Source organism: Girardinichthys multiradiatus, chromosome 6, assembly GCF_021462225.1.
Source record: "Girardinichthys multiradiatus isolate DD_20200921_A chromosome 6, DD_fGirMul_XY1, whole genome shotgun sequence".
Classification (NCBI taxonomy): domain Eukaryota; kingdom Metazoa; phylum Chordata; class Actinopteri; order Cyprinodontiformes; family Goodeidae; genus Girardinichthys; species Girardinichthys multiradiatus.
The window spans coordinates 6,341,854-6,359,150 of record NC_061799.1 but is presented as its reverse complement, the minus strand read 5'-3'; the positions used below and the strand labels follow the sequence as shown (position 1 = coordinate 6,359,150).

General features: G+C 41.6%; 1 protein-coding gene and 1 non-coding gene across 3 annotated transcripts; one reads left to right on the top strand and one right to left on the bottom strand.

Annotated features, from left to right (window-relative positions):
- Positions 1-1,796: 1,796 nt before the first annotated feature.
- On the bottom strand, positions 1,797-15,760 carry septin2 (septin 2). 2 transcript variants are annotated; one of them, XM_047367976.1, is made up of 13 exons: positions 15,605-15,760; positions 14,750-14,794; positions 11,757-11,871; positions 8,775-8,861; positions 8,559-8,682; positions 8,309-8,443; positions 8,074-8,191; positions 7,849-7,950; positions 7,592-7,737; positions 4,844-4,966; positions 3,864-3,924; positions 2,945-3,050; positions 1,797-2,833 (listed from the first exon to the last, which is right to left on the bottom strand). In XM_047367976.1, exons 2-12 carry the CDS (start codon positions 14,771-14,773, stop codon positions 2,970-2,972), a joined length of 1,116 nt encoding a protein of 371 aa, XP_047223932.1. In that variant the 5' UTR covers positions 14,774-14,794; positions 15,605-15,760; the 3' UTR covers positions 1,797-2,833; positions 2,945-2,969. The 2 variants fall into 2 exon arrangements, with proteins under 2 accessions (XP_047223932.1, XP_047223933.1); XM_047367977.1 differs by having other exon boundaries at positions 4,883-4,966.
- A 906-nt stretch (positions 15,761-16,666) lies between these two features.
- trnap-ugg lies at positions 16,667-16,738 on the top strand. Its single transcript has one exon. It is a non-coding gene; the product is annotated as a tRNA-Pro (tRNA).
- Positions 16,739-17,297: the final 559 nt, after the last annotated feature.

Genomic DNA, 17,297 nt, shown 5'->3' with positions numbered 1-17,297 from the left:
ATCAACTGAATCTGATAAGTGTTTCAGTTGTCTTCATATTTACACCACTGTGCTAATACATTATAACCGACGTAGCGAAGTAGTTGGTTATATTGTGTGAGAAGCTCTGGCTTCTCACACAATATAACCAATGGTGACAGGTAGCCCAGTTCCTGCTGCATGATGCTGCCACTACCATGCCTCACTGTAGGCATGGTAGTGGCCATGTGATAAGTGGTGCCCGGTTTCGCAGTCTGGCCACTAACTCACAGGCCTAATTGGTGGATTGCTGCAAACGGTTTTCCTTCTGGAATGTTCTCTCCGGAGCTCTCAGGTTATAGGTCACTTCCCTGAGTAAGGGCCTTTTACACATGGCTCAGTTTAGCTGCACAGCCAGCTCTAGGAAGCATCCTAGTGGTCCTACACTTCTATTTATGGATGATGGACGCCACTGTGCTTATTTGTACCTTCAAACCAGCAGAAACGTTTCTGTACCCTTCTTCAGATTTGTGCCTTGAGACACGCTTGTTTCTGAGTCTAGAGACTGTTTGTCTTCATGCTTCGTTTGTGATCTGACATGCACTGTCAACTGTGGGACCGCAAATAGACAGGCGTGTGCCTGCCCAAATCCCGTCCAATCAGCTGAATTTACCACAGGTGGACTCCAGTTAAAGACAGAAACATCAAGGATGATAAATGTGAACAGGATTGAGCCTAAGCTGAGCTTCATGGCAAAGGTTTCGAATACTTCTGTACATATGATTTAGTTTACTTTTAATTTAAAAGTGAAGTGAAAAAGTGAAGCATTGTGAATATTTTCCAGACACACAGTGATATCTGTTCATGAGTGACAGGTGTACTGATGCTATGTAAACACTTAGCCCAAACCAACTAAACATGTGCTTTGACTTGGCAGCAGCTGGGTTTCTGGGAGTTGTATTTCTACACCTCAGCAATTGAAAATGTTGTATTCCCATGATTTTTGGTACAATACTGGTGGCACTCAGGAAATTCTGTTTGGTACTATTTATTTGCAAGGTAAATGCAAACAGATCAACAGTGTGAAACTAAGAAGCACCAACAGGTCAAAATAATGTTCTTCAACCTCAATGATCTTTACTCTTCAGAAACATCTGACAAGTGCAATCTCAAGAACTCCCAGAATAAACTGAATAGGCAGATGCTGTGTACCATTTACCTGTGAAGTGGGAATAGCCATACCCAAATCCAACAAGTGCAATTACAGTAGGTTATAAAGGCAGCCATATTTAATCTTGGGGCCATAGTAAGCAGGTGCTGCTCTGGCCTGTTGTGGTGAAGAAAGACTTGAGCCAAAAGCAAAGCTCTCAACTCGCTGGTCCATCTACATTCCAGCCCTCACCCTCTGTCCTGAGATGTGGATCTGATCTGGACCCCTCCAGTGTACCTTGTTTACGGGGAATATCTACCGGGAGGAGAGCCCCGTTTTAAAATTGCTCTTTAGAAGGTCACTTGTTGGAAAAGGTGTGAGAAGGATGCTTCTTCTAGACCAGTCAAAGAAGAAAAAGTCCACAAAACTCTGCTGCACGCACTCTGTAGTAAGATCTCAATTCTACCTAAAGGTATGTTTTGTAAGGGAGATGGTGTTGGCTGCAGGAAACAGTAGATGATACATCCCTGCTGCTGTCCAACACAAACATGTTTCATAAATAAAGGTCTGGGGCAGTTGCTGTGTGATGAGCCTACCCAGGCCTGATAGGAAACAGATGCCCTATAGCTTCACCTCTGTTTGCATTATTTCAGCGACTTTAAAAGTGCAAAAAGATTCACATTACAAATGAGATTGTTAAAAGTTTAATAAAGAGTTTGTATATAATATATGCATTAAGAACAATATTTGGTACTTAAAACCTTGGGTAGAAACAGCACAAAGAGGAATGTCAAGAACTCACATTTTGGCTGGTTTGGGGAACATTGGCTACACTGATCTCATTGGGTCATCCTCTGACCACAGAACTGCACAGTTCTTCTCAGTTGGGAGAAGTTCATGCTTATACCATCACAAATCACTGCGTTAATCAAACATGGGACCCACTCACTGCTACTGTTGCATGACTTCACTTTAAATAAGGAAACGCTACTTAGAGTAAATGCACCCAGCTAGTTTAAAGCACCAAACCGGCGTCACGCCTCAGTGCACCATCCTGTGATAGTCAGGTGCACAGGAAGACTGTTAGAGCTGAGAAGCCTCAGTTTAGCTAAGAGCTAAACCACAGTGAAAGGCAGTTTTATATGGCTACACTGATCTGAGAACAGCACTACAGGATAAAATAGGTCAGGGTCGACCTGACATCAACAAAGTCTGGAAAATCACCTTTAACTTTTACCTGATGAGGTTGAAGGCTGCATGCTTCTAAACTGGGTAATAACACTGAACAGCAGAGGTCCTCCATAAATTTCATTTCATATCTGTGTAACAGGTTAAAGAGTGGGTGTTTAGCCATTTTCTATAGATCTCACCATAGTTGGATCTCCCAATTATTTTTCACAAACCACTGAACAGATGTCCCAATACTTTGGCTTTCTGAACAGTATGAATCAAAATTAAATAAATGTAACAGAACATCCCAGTAAAACGTGTGCCACCACCTTAGTAGATGGATGACTTGACTTCATATAAGTATAGTAAAAAAAAAAAAAAGATAAAAAAAAAAATAAAAAATGAACCTTTATGTGTAAATATATAAACATAACACAGAATATACCAAACTAAATGTAAAGAAATGAGTTCAGGTCCTATGTGGAACTAAAAGGTAACAAAGTGGCAACCATTAGGGGTCAGTTGGTCTTCGGTAGAAATCAGTCACTTAAACACCTACAGGGAGAGAATGAAGAACACATCATTATTGGAGCAAAAACCTGTTAGCCATGTTAAAACTGGACAGCACATCCTACTGAGTAATACGACCACTGGTTTGATGCTTACCAAAGATGTTTGGTGATTTTTGTTTTTACACATGTTGACCATCTCCCTCTCCTTTATTCAGCATTTGGGCCTGCATCTTAGCAATCATCTCCTGCATTCTTCTCAGCTGTATGACACAGAACATCCATATGTATGACAGGGAATCTGCACTTAATGCAAGGTGCAAACTGTGTATCGAATGCATCAAAGATGCCTGCTTTCATAATCTGTCTGTAAGGGAATGTGCTGGATTTGGAAATGTTGGCAAGCTTTGGAAAATCTCAGAGATAAAGTAAGGAGCTACATTCTCTACATGTTATACACATTTTACTTTCCAACTGGCTCTAAAGGAATATTTCTTTATTATGGTGAGTCTGGTCAGGATTTGTTTTAAAAACACTGGAAATCAGTTCTGCCCCCAAATCTGGATCAACAGACAGATGCTACGGTCAAGGAAGAAGAGAATGGGAACCCATGGAACCTATTCTGGACTAGTCTTTCATTTCCTAAATCAGATTTTGCATGGATAACTAGCTCTTTTGCTACTCCAGACTAGATTTCCACTCATTCCTATTCGGTTCTGCTCCCATCACCAGAAGGTTTCTCGGAGCATGTCTAGTTTCAAGTCATTCCAGGGATAGTTGTTGTTTACTGTGGGATTGTATTAACAAATTTGTACACGTCCATTCCTTAGTATTCATCCATTTATAATTCCTTCGAGCTTGAAACGAATATATACTTTTAGGTTAAATATAAATGTATTGTGTACATGGCATGCTCCCAATATACCCAGCAAGGATGACACTTATTCCTTATTTGAATGTTAGGATGAGTGTATTCACAAAAAGTTTGCAAATCTAAAAATGTGGCTAACTGAGATGGATGCTGGATGAAAATGCATTTCATTAAGAGACCAAACATATTGTCTGCAGTATCTGACCTCAGCCTCCTTCTCCTGCAGAATCATGTCCTTGTCCATCTCCTCCGGCTCCGGCGCCTTCCTGTCAACGTTAAAACAGTTTTAGTCAGTTTGGATGTCACTGCTTGCTGCATTACCAACCTGTAATGTTTCTTTTCAACACCCAACAAATATGGAATCATTAAGCTAAAAGCAGCCAGGGAGGTTAATATTGTGCTGTTCGCTTTGTGCAATGATTTATAACCCAGAGTCAGTTCAGGAACACTATGTCTGCATGTAAGGCACACTGTTTTAAGCAGCATTAGGGAAGCATGACAAAAGCCACATTGAGAAAGGGAAAATAGTTAATGGGTTAGTTGGTTGCACATAAATAGCTCTGGATGGAACTACAGATATCTAAAAAAGCAGGAAGATTCCTGAGAGGCAGTAGTTAGTGCAAAGGTCAGAGGAACAGCTTGTCTCCCCTAATAATAAAAACATTACCTCCCCCTGGCCACAAATCTGAGACAGCAGAGCCATCATCGGACAGATGGCGAAGCAGTCGGACGACAGCAAAACCACTCCCTGGGGTTGACTTTAGAACACAGATCTAAACAGTCTGGTTTCATCTAGTTTAGGGGTTAAATCATGATATAACCAAACTATGTTCCATGGCACACAGTAATCCTGTTTCTAATCACTAAAGATACTCTACCTACACATGCTTTGAACTAAACAACAGAACGGATTCTTGAAAAAGCTACAACTCCTAGCATTGGCTCTACAAACTGCTACCACAGAAAAATGGATGTAGTTACCATGCAAAATGTCCTGTCAGGGGTAACACAGCTCCCTTTAGTTTCTTATGCTGCAGGTTTTATGTGTGTATGTGCCTGCTATATTTAAGACCTATCTAATACCGCTGCACATGGCGTCTATGACCCTTACATATTATAGGTGGGGGTTTGCTGTTTCGAAGTGGGGAAGGTGGTGACAGAGCAAGCAGGCAGACAAGTACATACGCAGGAGACAGAGGCAGAACGTAACCATGGGAGGACAACCTGCCACCCCGTTTGAGGCGATCTGAGCGGAAGTTCTCATAGTGCAGGTCCTGGGTTACTTCCTGTAGATCCTGCATGTGGGTTCTGTGGGAGCAATGAAAAAACAACCATGTTATCGGTTTCACAGACATTTACACAGATTTAGACACTGAAAGGCAGAAACAGAGGCTTCTCCGTCCTTTCTCATCTTTGTTACTTTATAGCTGCAGCATCATGAAGTCAACGGATTCAACTGTGCAACAGCACAAATGTCTTCTTTCCCTTTTAAATAGCTCTATGCTACTGACACTACAAGGCAACTGGAACCACCATACTGTGTGCCTATGCTGCCACAACAGGCCCAACAAAAGAAAATCACAGAATCAGAAAACATATTCCTAAGGTTATAGTTATCCAGCTAAACTGAGCAGGTTTTTTCATCTTGCCAACTCATTTGAATGCAGTATACAATCTAATAGATTATGAACACTAATGGTCATTTTTGGTGATATAAGGATGTGTTCACACAAGTGGTTCAGATCCAGAGCAAAGCAGAAGTTCAACCCTGTCTTATTTTACTGGATGCACCGTTTTTTTGTGTTTGATAAAGACTATGGATGCGGCCACTGCCTTCAGCAGACGGAGGTTCTCAATTTCAGAAAACAAAGCTCAATAATCACAACAAACACCCTTGTTGGACTCCAGTTATTTGGTTTTACAAGCAGAGATACAGGGGTTGGACAATGAAACTGAAACGCCTGTCATTTTAGTGTGGGAGGTTTCATGGCTAAATTGGACCAGCCTGGTAGCCAGTCTTCATTGATTGCACATTGCACCAGTAAGAGCAGAGTGTGAAGGTTCAATTAGCAGGGTAAGAGCACAGTTTTGCTCAAAATATTGAAATACACACAACATTATGGGTGACATACCAGAGTTCAAAAGAGGACAAATTGTTGGTGCACGTCTTGCTGGCGCATCTGTGACCAAGACAGCAAGTCTTTGTGATGTATCAAGAGCCACGGTATCCAGGGTAATGTCAGCATACCACCAAGAAGGATGAACCACATCCAACAGGATTAACTGTGGACGCAAGAGGAAGCTGTCTGAAAGGGATGTTTGGGTGCTAACCCGGATTGTATCCAAAAAACATAAAACCACGGCTGCCCAAATCACGGCAGAATTAAATGTGCATCTCAACTCTCCTGTTTCCACCAGAACTGTCCGTCGGGAGCTCCACAGGGTCAATATACACGGCCGGCCTGCTATAGCCAAACCTTTGGTCACTCATGCCAATGCCAAACATCGGTTTCAATGGTGCAAGGAGCGCAAATATTGGGCTGTGGACAATGTGAAACATGTATTGTTCTCTGATGAGTCCACCTTTACTGTTTTCCCCACATCCGGGAGAGTTACGGTGTGGAGAAGCCCCAAAGAAGCGTACCACCCAGACTGTTGCATGCCCAGAGTGAAGCATGGGGGTGGATCAGTGATGGTTTGGGCTGCCATATCATGGCATTCCCTTGGCCCAATACTTGTGCTAGATGGGCGCGTCACTGCCAAGGACTACCGAACCATTCTTGAGGACCATGTGCATCCAATGGTTCAAACATTGTATCCTGAAGGCGGTGCCGTGTATCAGGATGACAATGTACCAATACACACAACAAGACTGGTGAAAGATTGGTTTGATGAACATGAAAGTGAAGATGAACATCTCCCATGGCCTGCACAGTCACCAGATCTAAATATTATTGAGCCACTTTGGGGTGTTTAGGAGGAGCGAGTCAGGAAACGTTTTCCTCCACCAGTATCACGTAGTGACCTGGCCACTATCCTGCAAGAAGAATGACTTAAAATCCCTCTGACCACTGTGCAGGACTTGTATATTTCATTCCCAAGACGAATTGGCCACAAAAGGAGATCCTACACCATACTAATAAATTATTGTGGTCTAAAACCAGGTGTTTCAGTTTCATTGTCCAACCCCTGTACATGTTTAAAGAGTTCAAGCACTGTAGAAAATGGTTGAAATCAACCCAATAAAGACATTCCTCTCAGATTCTAGGACAGCGGTTACAGTCAGAAAAACCAGATGCAAGTCAACACTGTACATTAAGGGATGTTTACCAAATTTAGCTGGTGTGATGTATTCTAAAAGAGCAATGCACACACAGTCAGCAGCATGCCTCAGAACTCAAAAGTTCATTAAAAAGGTCTGAAACCCTGAAGTATCACATCTTGACTAGATCACTTCCTCAGCCTTGACAGGCAGTCAAAAGCAAAAGTATCTGATTTAAAATAAATGTAATGTCTAGTGCCCTCCTCATTGGTCCGGGGTAATTCAGAAAGCACTACCTAACATATCATTGCTGTTTTCTGCATTAACTTTGTAGCCTTTTAATCTGTTTTTACTGTGATAGACGCAGTGGAAACCGTGGGGGGTGACCCAGAAAACAACACTGCTTCCTGGAAAAGGTTCCTGCTGTCAGAAACACTCCTAAAGCTCCAGTCACCTTTAGAAGAAGAGCTAAGCTTCAAGCAGTAACCGCTAAGCTGTCCCAGAGTGTATTTAAAAATGACTCTTTATTGGATAGTATCCTGACCCATTTATTTTGTAAGAACCAGAATTCAGATGACAATGTTCCCCCTTCTTGAATTTATCCGCCCTAACAGTCTCCCCTGCAGAGGGTGTTTTAACAGATCTACCTCTCTAGCGTTTTGTTCTCTTACATCAGCATGGTTCGCAGCTTGAGGAAATCATTGTGTTCTGGGTTCTCCACTTCTACCACACCCCACGGGTACAGGCGGCCCCTGACCTTCTTTCCTTTGGCCTCAATCTGCTGGTTGGACCCCACCACCGCAAATGGGATGCTAGCCTGAACAAGAGGAGTAGCGGTTCATATTACAGATGTAACGGTTGATGAACTGAAATAAAATATTAGGAAATTAGTACTGAATGCAGTGTTGTAGAGAATGGAGAAAGAAACCTTAAGGATTCTGGTCTGCTCTTTGAAGTCTTCATCTTCATCTGACTCAGCATCAGGAAGGTGATAGATCTTGATACCGTGCTCATCAATCTCATCAAGAATCTGTGCAATATTAAAGAGGAAAAAAAACAGTTGTGAAGCCATTCCAAATATAAATTCCACATTAAGGCTGCTGTAATGGGGAGTCTGGAACTGGAACAATGGTGAACTCTTTTTACCACTTACCCTCCGCTTCAGCCTCTCCCTCTCTCTGAGGGTGAGCGTGTCCGCCTTGGCGATGACGGGAACCACGTTCACCTTGTTGTGGATGGCCTTCATGAACTGGACATCCAGAGGTTTCAGGCTGGTTTGGACAGGAAATGAAGGCACAATTAAATCTGTAAAGACTGGTGAAAAATGATGTGTTTACTCTAACATTAGCAGTTTTAGCATGTGTGTAGGTCTAAATGGAGGCACACACCCATGGCCCAGAGGGGAGATGAAGTAGAAGCAGCAGTGAACTCTGTTGTCAACAATGTGTCTACGGTTTAGGCCACTTTCATCGTGAAGGTAGCGCTCAAACTGGTCATCGATGTAGGCGATAATGGTGCTAAAACTAGATCAAATTGAGAAAACTCAACGTCATTAGCAATAAAATCTAAACAAAGCATGGCTAAAATTTCAGTGCAACGAATCTACTCATTAGACTGCATCTCAAAATGATTTGCTACCAGTCTTGGCTATTGATGGCATCTCCATATCCTGGAGTATCTACAACTGTGAGCCGGAGCTTCACTCCTCTCTCCTCAATTTCCACCGTTGATGCTTCGATCTGAACTGTCCTCTCAATCTTTTCTGGTAGAGGGATTTATCAGAGACAACACAGGCAAGCTTTGATTTTTATAGCAGATTTAGGTTGGATTAAAATGTGTGTGTGTGTGTTTTACCTGCTGCCCCGGGGATGACTCTCTCAGGGTAAAGATCAGTAAGGAAGAGGCTGTTGATCAAGGTGGATTTTCCAAGCCCAGATTCACCTTTACACAAACACATGACATGCTTTAAATCCGTGCTACCCTACATTACCTGCAGAGATTCTTACAAAGCTGCAAATACACAGGAATTCCTCTGCCTACCCAACGTATATTGGCAGGAAACTTTTCTTAAATGAATGCTAATCTTTCCTAAAAATCCTCCAGCTGATTATTACACATTGTGAAGAATTCCAGTCTCTCACAGTTTCCCCTCAGTGTCTCCTTGGGCAAGACACTTCAGCCTCCTTACCTGCTGATGGTGGTCAGAGGGCTCGGTGGCACCTGTGTATGGCAACCTCACTTCTGTCAGTCTGCCCCAGGGCAGCTGTGGCTACATTGTCGCTCACCACGGTCAGTGTATGAATGTGTATATGAATGGGTGAATGACTGATTGTAGTGTAAAGCACTTTGGGGTCTCTGGGGACTTGATAAGTTCAGGCCATACACCATTTACCATGAACAGACAATCCTAAAGAGAAACCATGTTTCAGTGTGCTTACTTAACTTGTTTTTATAAAACATAAAACTGCACTTCTAACACTAAGCCAGCAATTACTGTCCTGGTGCCGGTAGATTCATTAATTGACCACTGTCATTGACGCCCCGGGTAAACATGTGTTAAAAGTCTTAAAATACACGTTATTTTTATCCCAGAACCATAATCTACTGCTGACAAATGTAGAAATTCCAACCTAACAAAATTACTGGTGGCATAATTCTGGGCAGCCCTGCTGTTAATGCTTTCTATGTACAACCCTTTTGCTTGCAAACAGGACACTTCGTTCTCTCCTATAACATAACACAGGGCTGGAGCATAAAAATAGAGGATCTTAGACTACTTCTCTTTACACAATATTTCTAGATGTTCTAGAGTCCAGGGTCGTCCCCGACGCTGTTCTCTTCAGCCCACCCTACAGGTTTTAGGTCTGTGGACAGAGATGTCATAGAAGGACGTTGATTTTATGTCTGGTGAACCTTTGCTGTGTCCACATGTTTTGGTTTATTATCCTGTTAAAAAACCCAGTGACGACCCGACTTCAGTTTACTGTTAAGAGTCCACTCCATTTTTATTAAAATCTCCTGGCATTTCAGGCTTCATGTACCTTTGGGGGAGAAACAGGCCTTCAGCATCACAGATCGTCCACCGTGTTAACAGTGGGGATGAGGTGCTTAGCCACATATGCACCCTTTGTTTCACACCAAACCCAGCTAGAGTGTCTGTTGCTGAAACTGTTTGCCAAACCCCATAGTTACATTTGTGATGGTGGAACAGAAAACACTTTTTCCTGGCATCACTCCTAAACAAAGGGCTGACCTGGAGGTAACAGCTCTTGGTCATTATAGCGACCTCTGTCATTTTGTATTGACTGTATGTCTGAGGGGAAACAAAGAGCCATGGATTAGCAACTAGAAGTTCATAGAAACTCTGATTAACTCCAACAACTAAAGTGTTAGTAAAGAATGCGACATTTATATTACAGCTGTTGCCAGTAATGGAACTGTTGAAAACAGTTTCTTTTTTTTTTTACATTGTATTTCTCCTTACTGACAAAATGTACCCAAATTGGAGGTTGGAATTTTACCAGAGCTTCCAACAAATTTGTCCACATCTGCATTTCTAGTTTTAGAGTTATTATTAATAATTTAATTATTTCTACATTCATGTGAACATATTTAACATAAGAAATAAGTGACCCAAATGGCTTAAATAGAGAGAAACATGGGTCAAGACACTGTGACACAGCTTGTGTGTTTTACGCAGAAATGTTTGGCCTGTGGTTCCCACAAAGGCTGGGACAGAAAGCCTTCACTAAGAGTTGGAAACAAAATGTCTGAAACATATTGAAAGATGTGTTTAACTGTTTAACTACAGCAGACAAAAATTAAGCATTGTCTTCATTGGGTCATTTTTGTTTTCACTGTAAATCCATCACTGCCATTTGTGAGGAAGAAAAATAAAACAGGAAAAGTCTTATTTGCTTATGATCCATTTTCACAGTCTAAATAAGCACTGAGTGAGTATTCTTGCAGGGAAAAGACCAGGAGGCCTCACTGTCCTCTGTGTGAATCAGTCCCTCGAGGGACACAGGCTGCATTCCTCACTGGTTTTTTTTTTTTTAAAGCAGAAGGATGAGCCATGTTCAGGATAGTTCAGGACCTCTGCTAACCCCAGCTGAGCAGATACACTCTAGTGATCTGAAGATATGATAAAACTGGCGAAATAAGGTCCAGTTAAAAGACTTTCCACTCCCATACCGTCTATTAGTGCTTTCAAATCAAACCTTTGGAACACGTTTTATTGAGCCAGATTCCAGTTCCTGGAGCAGATCACGCCATTATGAACCCATCCCTGACCCTGAAACGAATCAGAGAACCGTACCCTGGAACGGGAACAACTGCTGGTCTCGGCACGGTTTATTTGAACCCTGGAGCAGGTCGCTTACAGTGTGAATGTGTGCCGTTCAGAGCGCACAATACCATGTCACGTAAAAGCAGCGCATTAGAGTAGAAGAACACAGTAAGAGTGTGAATCCGAAGAAGAAAGAGGTTGAAAATGTTTTGTGGGGCTACACAAGCACACAACTACATTTGAACACCAAAGTAACAACTGAAACCCAGGTGAGACAGACTTTCTTCTTCTGCTTCTTTTTTTCCTTCTCGATCACCGCGATACCGGAGCAATACCGCCACTAAAACTGGTCCAGTCTAAAAATCTGTGTGTGAAACGACACAGCTAATGGTGTGAATAATTTCACTTTTACTGATCCCTGGACATGACCAGCAGTGTGAAAGCGCCCTGAGTTAGCCATTACTAACAAGCTCAAATTTCTCTATCACTATCATTACTCAAACTTAATAAAACCAGTTCCACACAATGAGAAGTAATAATATACTCACCTACAACCATAAGGGTGAACTCAAAACCTTTCTTGACTGACTTGCGATGAACCTGATTCGGAAGGTTGGCAAATCCAACGTACCCTGGGGTCTCTGGGTTGGTGAACTGTCCCTGCTGTGGGGGGGTATTCAAAAACAACTTTAAGGGTCGAGGAGATATCTGCTCATGGAAGAAACGTGTTTACAGAAGGAGAGAAACTAGAACCTCTGCTGTGTTTGCGAAAGACATTCCACCGCTCCATCAGGCTAAGATTAAACCTGAACATTTATAATTCAATCCAATTCTGTCTCAACATGCTGGATTACACATGGATTCAACGAGATGTCTTTTTCCTGGCTAAAACCCCTTAAATGAATTTATTCTGAATTTTATTTTTACCTTTTTAACAAACTAATGATCTCTTGAAAACAAATATTTTCAGTGGCCTTTGACACAGTGTTAGTTGGTCTGTTCTTTTATCTGCTGCAGTTTGTTGTGATTTTACTTAGTTTTTGGTTATATTTTACTATTTTATTATTTGTGTCTTGATTTTACCTTTTAGTACTCTACAGCACTTTGGTTTCAAGATTTTGCTTTTAAACTAAAATGGATTGGATCATGCAACATTTTAATAAAACGAACAAAGCGCTCTTATTTGAATATGATCCATACATCTTTGTTGATACGAAACATAAAAAAGGGTCTTGCTAATTTTCCTCATTTAAAGGCAGGCCTCCGATGTCCTATGTTTTTGGACTCAAAAATTAGTTTTGTCTTCCTAGCAACAAGAATGGGATATGTGTCACTCGCTCTAAAAATCTTTTTTTAAAGAGCGTCCATTTGTCTCAATTAAGAAAAATTGGTACTACTCTTAAATTGCAGATAGGGGGCACACAAAATCATTCCAAGGGCCACAACACGGCTACCGGCTGAACAGGTCCTTCTCAAAAAATTAGCATATTGTGATAAAGTTCATTATTTTCCATAATGTCATGATGAAAATTTAACATTCATATATTTTAGATTCATTGCACACTAACTGAAATATTTCAGGCCTTTTATTGTCTTAATACGGATGATTTTGGCATACAGCTCATGAAAACCCAAAATTCCTATCTCACAAAATTAGCATATTTCATCCGACCAATAAAAGAAAAGTGTTTTTAATACAAAAAACGTCAACCTTCAAATAATCATGTACAGTTATGCACTGAATACTTGGTCGGGAATCCTTTTGCAGAAATGACTGCTTCAATGCGGCGTGGCATGGAGGCAATCAGCCTGTGGCACTGCTGAGGTCTTATGGAGGCCCAGGATGCTTCGATAGCGGCCTTTAGCTCATCCAGAGTGTTGGGTCTTGAGTCTCTCAACGTTCTCTTCACAATATCCCACAGATTCTCTATGGGGTTCAGGTCAGGAGAGTTGGCAGGCCAATTGAGCACAGTGATACCATGGTCACTAAACCATTTACCAGTGGTTTTGGCACTGTGAGCAGGTGCCAGGTCGTGCTGAAAAATGAAATCTTCATCTCCATAAAGCTTTTCAGCAGATGGAAGCATGAAGTGCTCCAAAATCTCCTGATAGCTAGCTGCATTGACCCTGCCCTTGATAAAACACAGTGGACCAACACCAGCAGCTGACACGGCACCCCAGACCATCACTGACTGTGGATACTTGACACTGGACTTCTGGCATTTTGGCATTTCCTTCTCCCCAGTCTTCCTCCAGACTCTGGCACCTTGATTTCCAAATGACATGCAGAATTTGCTTTCATCCGAAAAAAGTACTTTGGAATCAGAATCAGAATCAGAATCAGAAAAGCTTTATTGCCAAGTACGTTTTTGGACATACAAGGAATTTGTTTTGGCGTAGTCGGACCACTGAGCAACAGTCCAGTGCTGCTTCTCTGTAGCCCAGGTCAGGCGCTTCTGCCGCTGTTTCTGGTTCAAAAGTGGCTTGACCTGGGGAATGCGACACCTGTAGCCCATTTCCTGCACACGCCTGTGCATGGTGGCTCTGGATGTTTCTACTCCAGACTCAGTCCACTGCTTCCGCAGGTCCCCCAAGGTCTGGAATCGGCCCTTCTCCACAATCTTCCTCAGGGTCCGGTCACCTCTTCTCGTTGTGCAGCATTTTCTGCCACACTTTTTCCTTCCCACAGACTTCCCACTGAGGTGCCTTGATACAGCACTCTGGGAACAGCCAATTCGTTCAGAAATTTCTTTCTGTGTCTTACCCTCTTGCTTGAGGGTGTCAATAGTGGCCTTCTGGACAGCAGTCAGGTCGGCAGTCTTACCCATGATTGGGGTTTTGAGTGATGAACCAGGCTGGGAGTTTTAAAGGCCTCAGGAATCTTTTGCAGGTGTTTAGAGTTAACTCGTTGATTCAGATGATTAGGTTCATAGCTCGTTTAGAGACCCTTTTAATGATATGCTAATTTTGTGAGATAGGAATTTTGGGTTTTCATGAGCTGTATGCCAAAATTATCCATATTAAGACAATAAAAGACCTGAAATATTTCAGTTAGTGTGCAATGAATCTAAAATATATGAATGTTACATTTTCATCATGACATTATGGAAAATAATGAACTTTATCACAATATGCTAATATTTTGAGAAGGACCTGTATAAATAAACTTGATTTTTTTCTTGGTATTTGTTAAAGAGAAATCAGTAATATTGGTACTGGCTGCTCGAAGCTTTATGAAATCGGTCATTGGAAACTGGCCAAGACATCTCTTATTGGTGCTGCTCTAATCCTTTTATTATAAAAGATCCGTTATGAAGGCTCTTAAAAAGCAGTAATTAGATCTGTCCGTCAAAAGACTTGCACCACCCAGACATAATTTAACAATCTGAACATCTAAAAACCTCTCATTAGGCACACGAATGTGCTGTATCAGTTTATCTACCCCTGAAGCAGAGCAGAGAATCACAAGAAGTAGGAATCTAATAATGCCTCGCACCTTATGAGGTCATGAGATACAAGTCTTAATATATCAACAGCTCACCTTCATTTTGTCCGCCTGAGACATTTTCCTTTTTCCTCGATCGACCTGAAAAAATGAGACTTCTTAAAGAACAAAGCGACTGGATCATTATCAGTGCTTGAAATGCATCTTCACATTTTACCCGCTTGATTTCCTGCCGTGCAAGTTATTCATGTCATATAAAGGCTTCAATGAGGGTATGAGAGACAGGAAGTCTAATTGGTGCTTCTGCATCTCACCACAAAAAGCTGTTTCTCTTCATTACAGCGACGTCCTCATTCCGCACTATGACTTTAACCCTGAGAAACTGTTAAATGAATCCACCCATCGCTGTAATTTGCTTTATTAGGTTTTCTCTGTATCCGATGACTGCTATCTAGTGTACTGTATCAAGAACAGTCCTAATGAACTGAAACACACCCACACCCAGAATCAAATGCAATCTATCTATCTACCTTAAACAGGCAAAATGACATTTACTTTTTATAACGAACTGTTAAATATTTTTGCTTTTGTTTTTTTAGGGTTTTGAGCTAATTTCAAGTTGGCTAATTTAGTCTAGCTAGCTAGTGAAGCAATACGCACCGAAATTAGCTGGGTAATTAGCCCCCAGCTATTTATTTATATGAACAAAAGTTAGTCGGGCAGATAAACCACGTTTACCAAACTAACAACCCATGCTAACTCTTTATTAAACCGCTCGGCTCAGCACTGCGTCAAGAAAGGTTAGGTAGCCGCGTAGCTTCTGGTGCAGGATGTTAACTATCAGCTAATGTTAGCGTCGTAGGTTTACCAGCCAAGCCGAGATTAACGCCGCGCCGGGAAACTCGGTGATAAATAAGAGATGAAGAGCCGAACAGTGTGGTGTTAACTTACTGTGTGCCAGCAGGGAGGGTGGTGAAGAATAAGATGGATGTACCAGAAGAGGGAAGACGAGCTGCCGACGAAACCTAAACTTGGCGGACACCTCAAATTCTTCGGATTCCGGTGCAGCAGCTTCCTTTAGCACAGACCACAATGCACCAGGAGAGAGAGGAGAGCGCAGTCACAGCTCGGTTAGCTCGGATCTTACAGTCCGCTGCCACCTCGGACAAAAATCAGCCAGAAGCACATTATAATGAAAACATGTCTGCTGTCATGCCAATAAAGAGGGACACGAATGGGAAGATTTGTTTTATTTACATGATTTATACATGGTATTGATTATGAGTTCGGTATTTAATATTTTGAAAAAGAAAATAGTGTATGTGAAAATCTTTTCATTTCCAGACTGTGGTGCCTGTTCAGTTGTCCAAAAGGAAAAACTTTTAAAATTAAGTTGAATGTATAAAACCAGCATTTATGCTGCCATTCCTTTATTAGTAGGATAAAGAAAATAATGTGGCCACTCAGGAGTAAAAAAAAAAATCTAAACAATGGGTTTCTAACAATAAATCTAACAAAACCTCAGAAATTTGTAGATTAATTTTACATATTTCTGAGAAAACGCTTGGATATTGTCTGATGTCAAAAATATGGGAACATTATGGAGAACCCTGAGCATCCTCTTCATGAAACTGTTGTACAACAACAGTGTCTTCAGTCAGAGGCTTCTTCAGATCTGCTGTAATCCTGACCGCTAAAGGAGATCCTTCCTGCCCACAGCCATCAGCATCTACAACAGCTCTTTAAAGAAACCTGCATAGTATGAGCTACAACAACATTTAGTTTCCCTTTGGGATTAATAAAGTATTTTTGAATTGAATTGAGTAATAATAATATATTCTACATCGGTAGAAGGATGCTGAGGCTGGAGTTACCAGGCAGGAGGCCCTAGAGGAAGACCAAAGAGGAGACTTAAGAGGAAGACCAAAGAGGAGACTTAATGTACATCGCTGCAATAGGTCAGGGAGGTCTGTGTCGAGACATAAGTTACCGGTGAAATCTTACTTTACATCCGGCTCGTTGGTCTAGGGGTATGATTCTCGCTTTGGGTGCGAGAGGTCCCGGGTTCAAATCCCGGACGAGCCCAGTTTTCTTGCTCGAGTTTGTTTGAAATTTAGTGACATATTATTGCAAGTGTATAAGCACAATGTTTCATAATATTTTGCTTTTTAATAGAAAAAAGCATTTTTTAATAAAGAAATATTTGCAGGGATCTGTATGAGGAATTGGAGAATAGGTGTTTAAGGTCCCTAGAATTTTCTTATCCTGACCTCTAGTGGACTCTGATAGAACTACTGTTTGGTGATTCTGTTGTATGAAACAATTATAATGGCTTCATTACAAGGTAAAGTGACATTTATTAAAGAAAAACTGTCTTTTAGAACCTCCTATAAGCTTGTGGACCTTGGAGCATTTTAACGTTCTTGCAGTAGAGGTGCTCTCAGCTCCTTGACTCGTGGGCTTTCTTTGGTGTTCCCATCAATGTTGTAGATTGTGGTTAGAATGAAGGTGTAAAAACAGAAAAGAGCTTCATCATATAAGATGCTGAAGATAAAGTGTGCTTTGAATAGCCCATCAAAAGAGGCTACTGATGTTGGAGCATCACAGGGGGATAGCTTTCTGGTCCCCAACAATGAAGAACCTC

Bases quoted from the DNA above. Each gene is read 5' to 3' on its own strand.
- septin2 (XM_047367976.1), bottom strand. From the start codon at position 14,773: ATGTCTCAGGCGGACAAAATGAAG. The intron at 7,738-7,848 runs GTTTCTTTCTCC...CCTCTTGTTCAG, and splicing joins AGCAGACCAGAATCCTTAAG to GCTAGCATCCCATTTGCGGT. The intron at 4,967-7,591 runs GTAAGAGAACAA...TTGCTCCCACAG, and splicing joins AAGCTGCGAACCATGCTGAT to AACCCACATGCAGGATCTAC.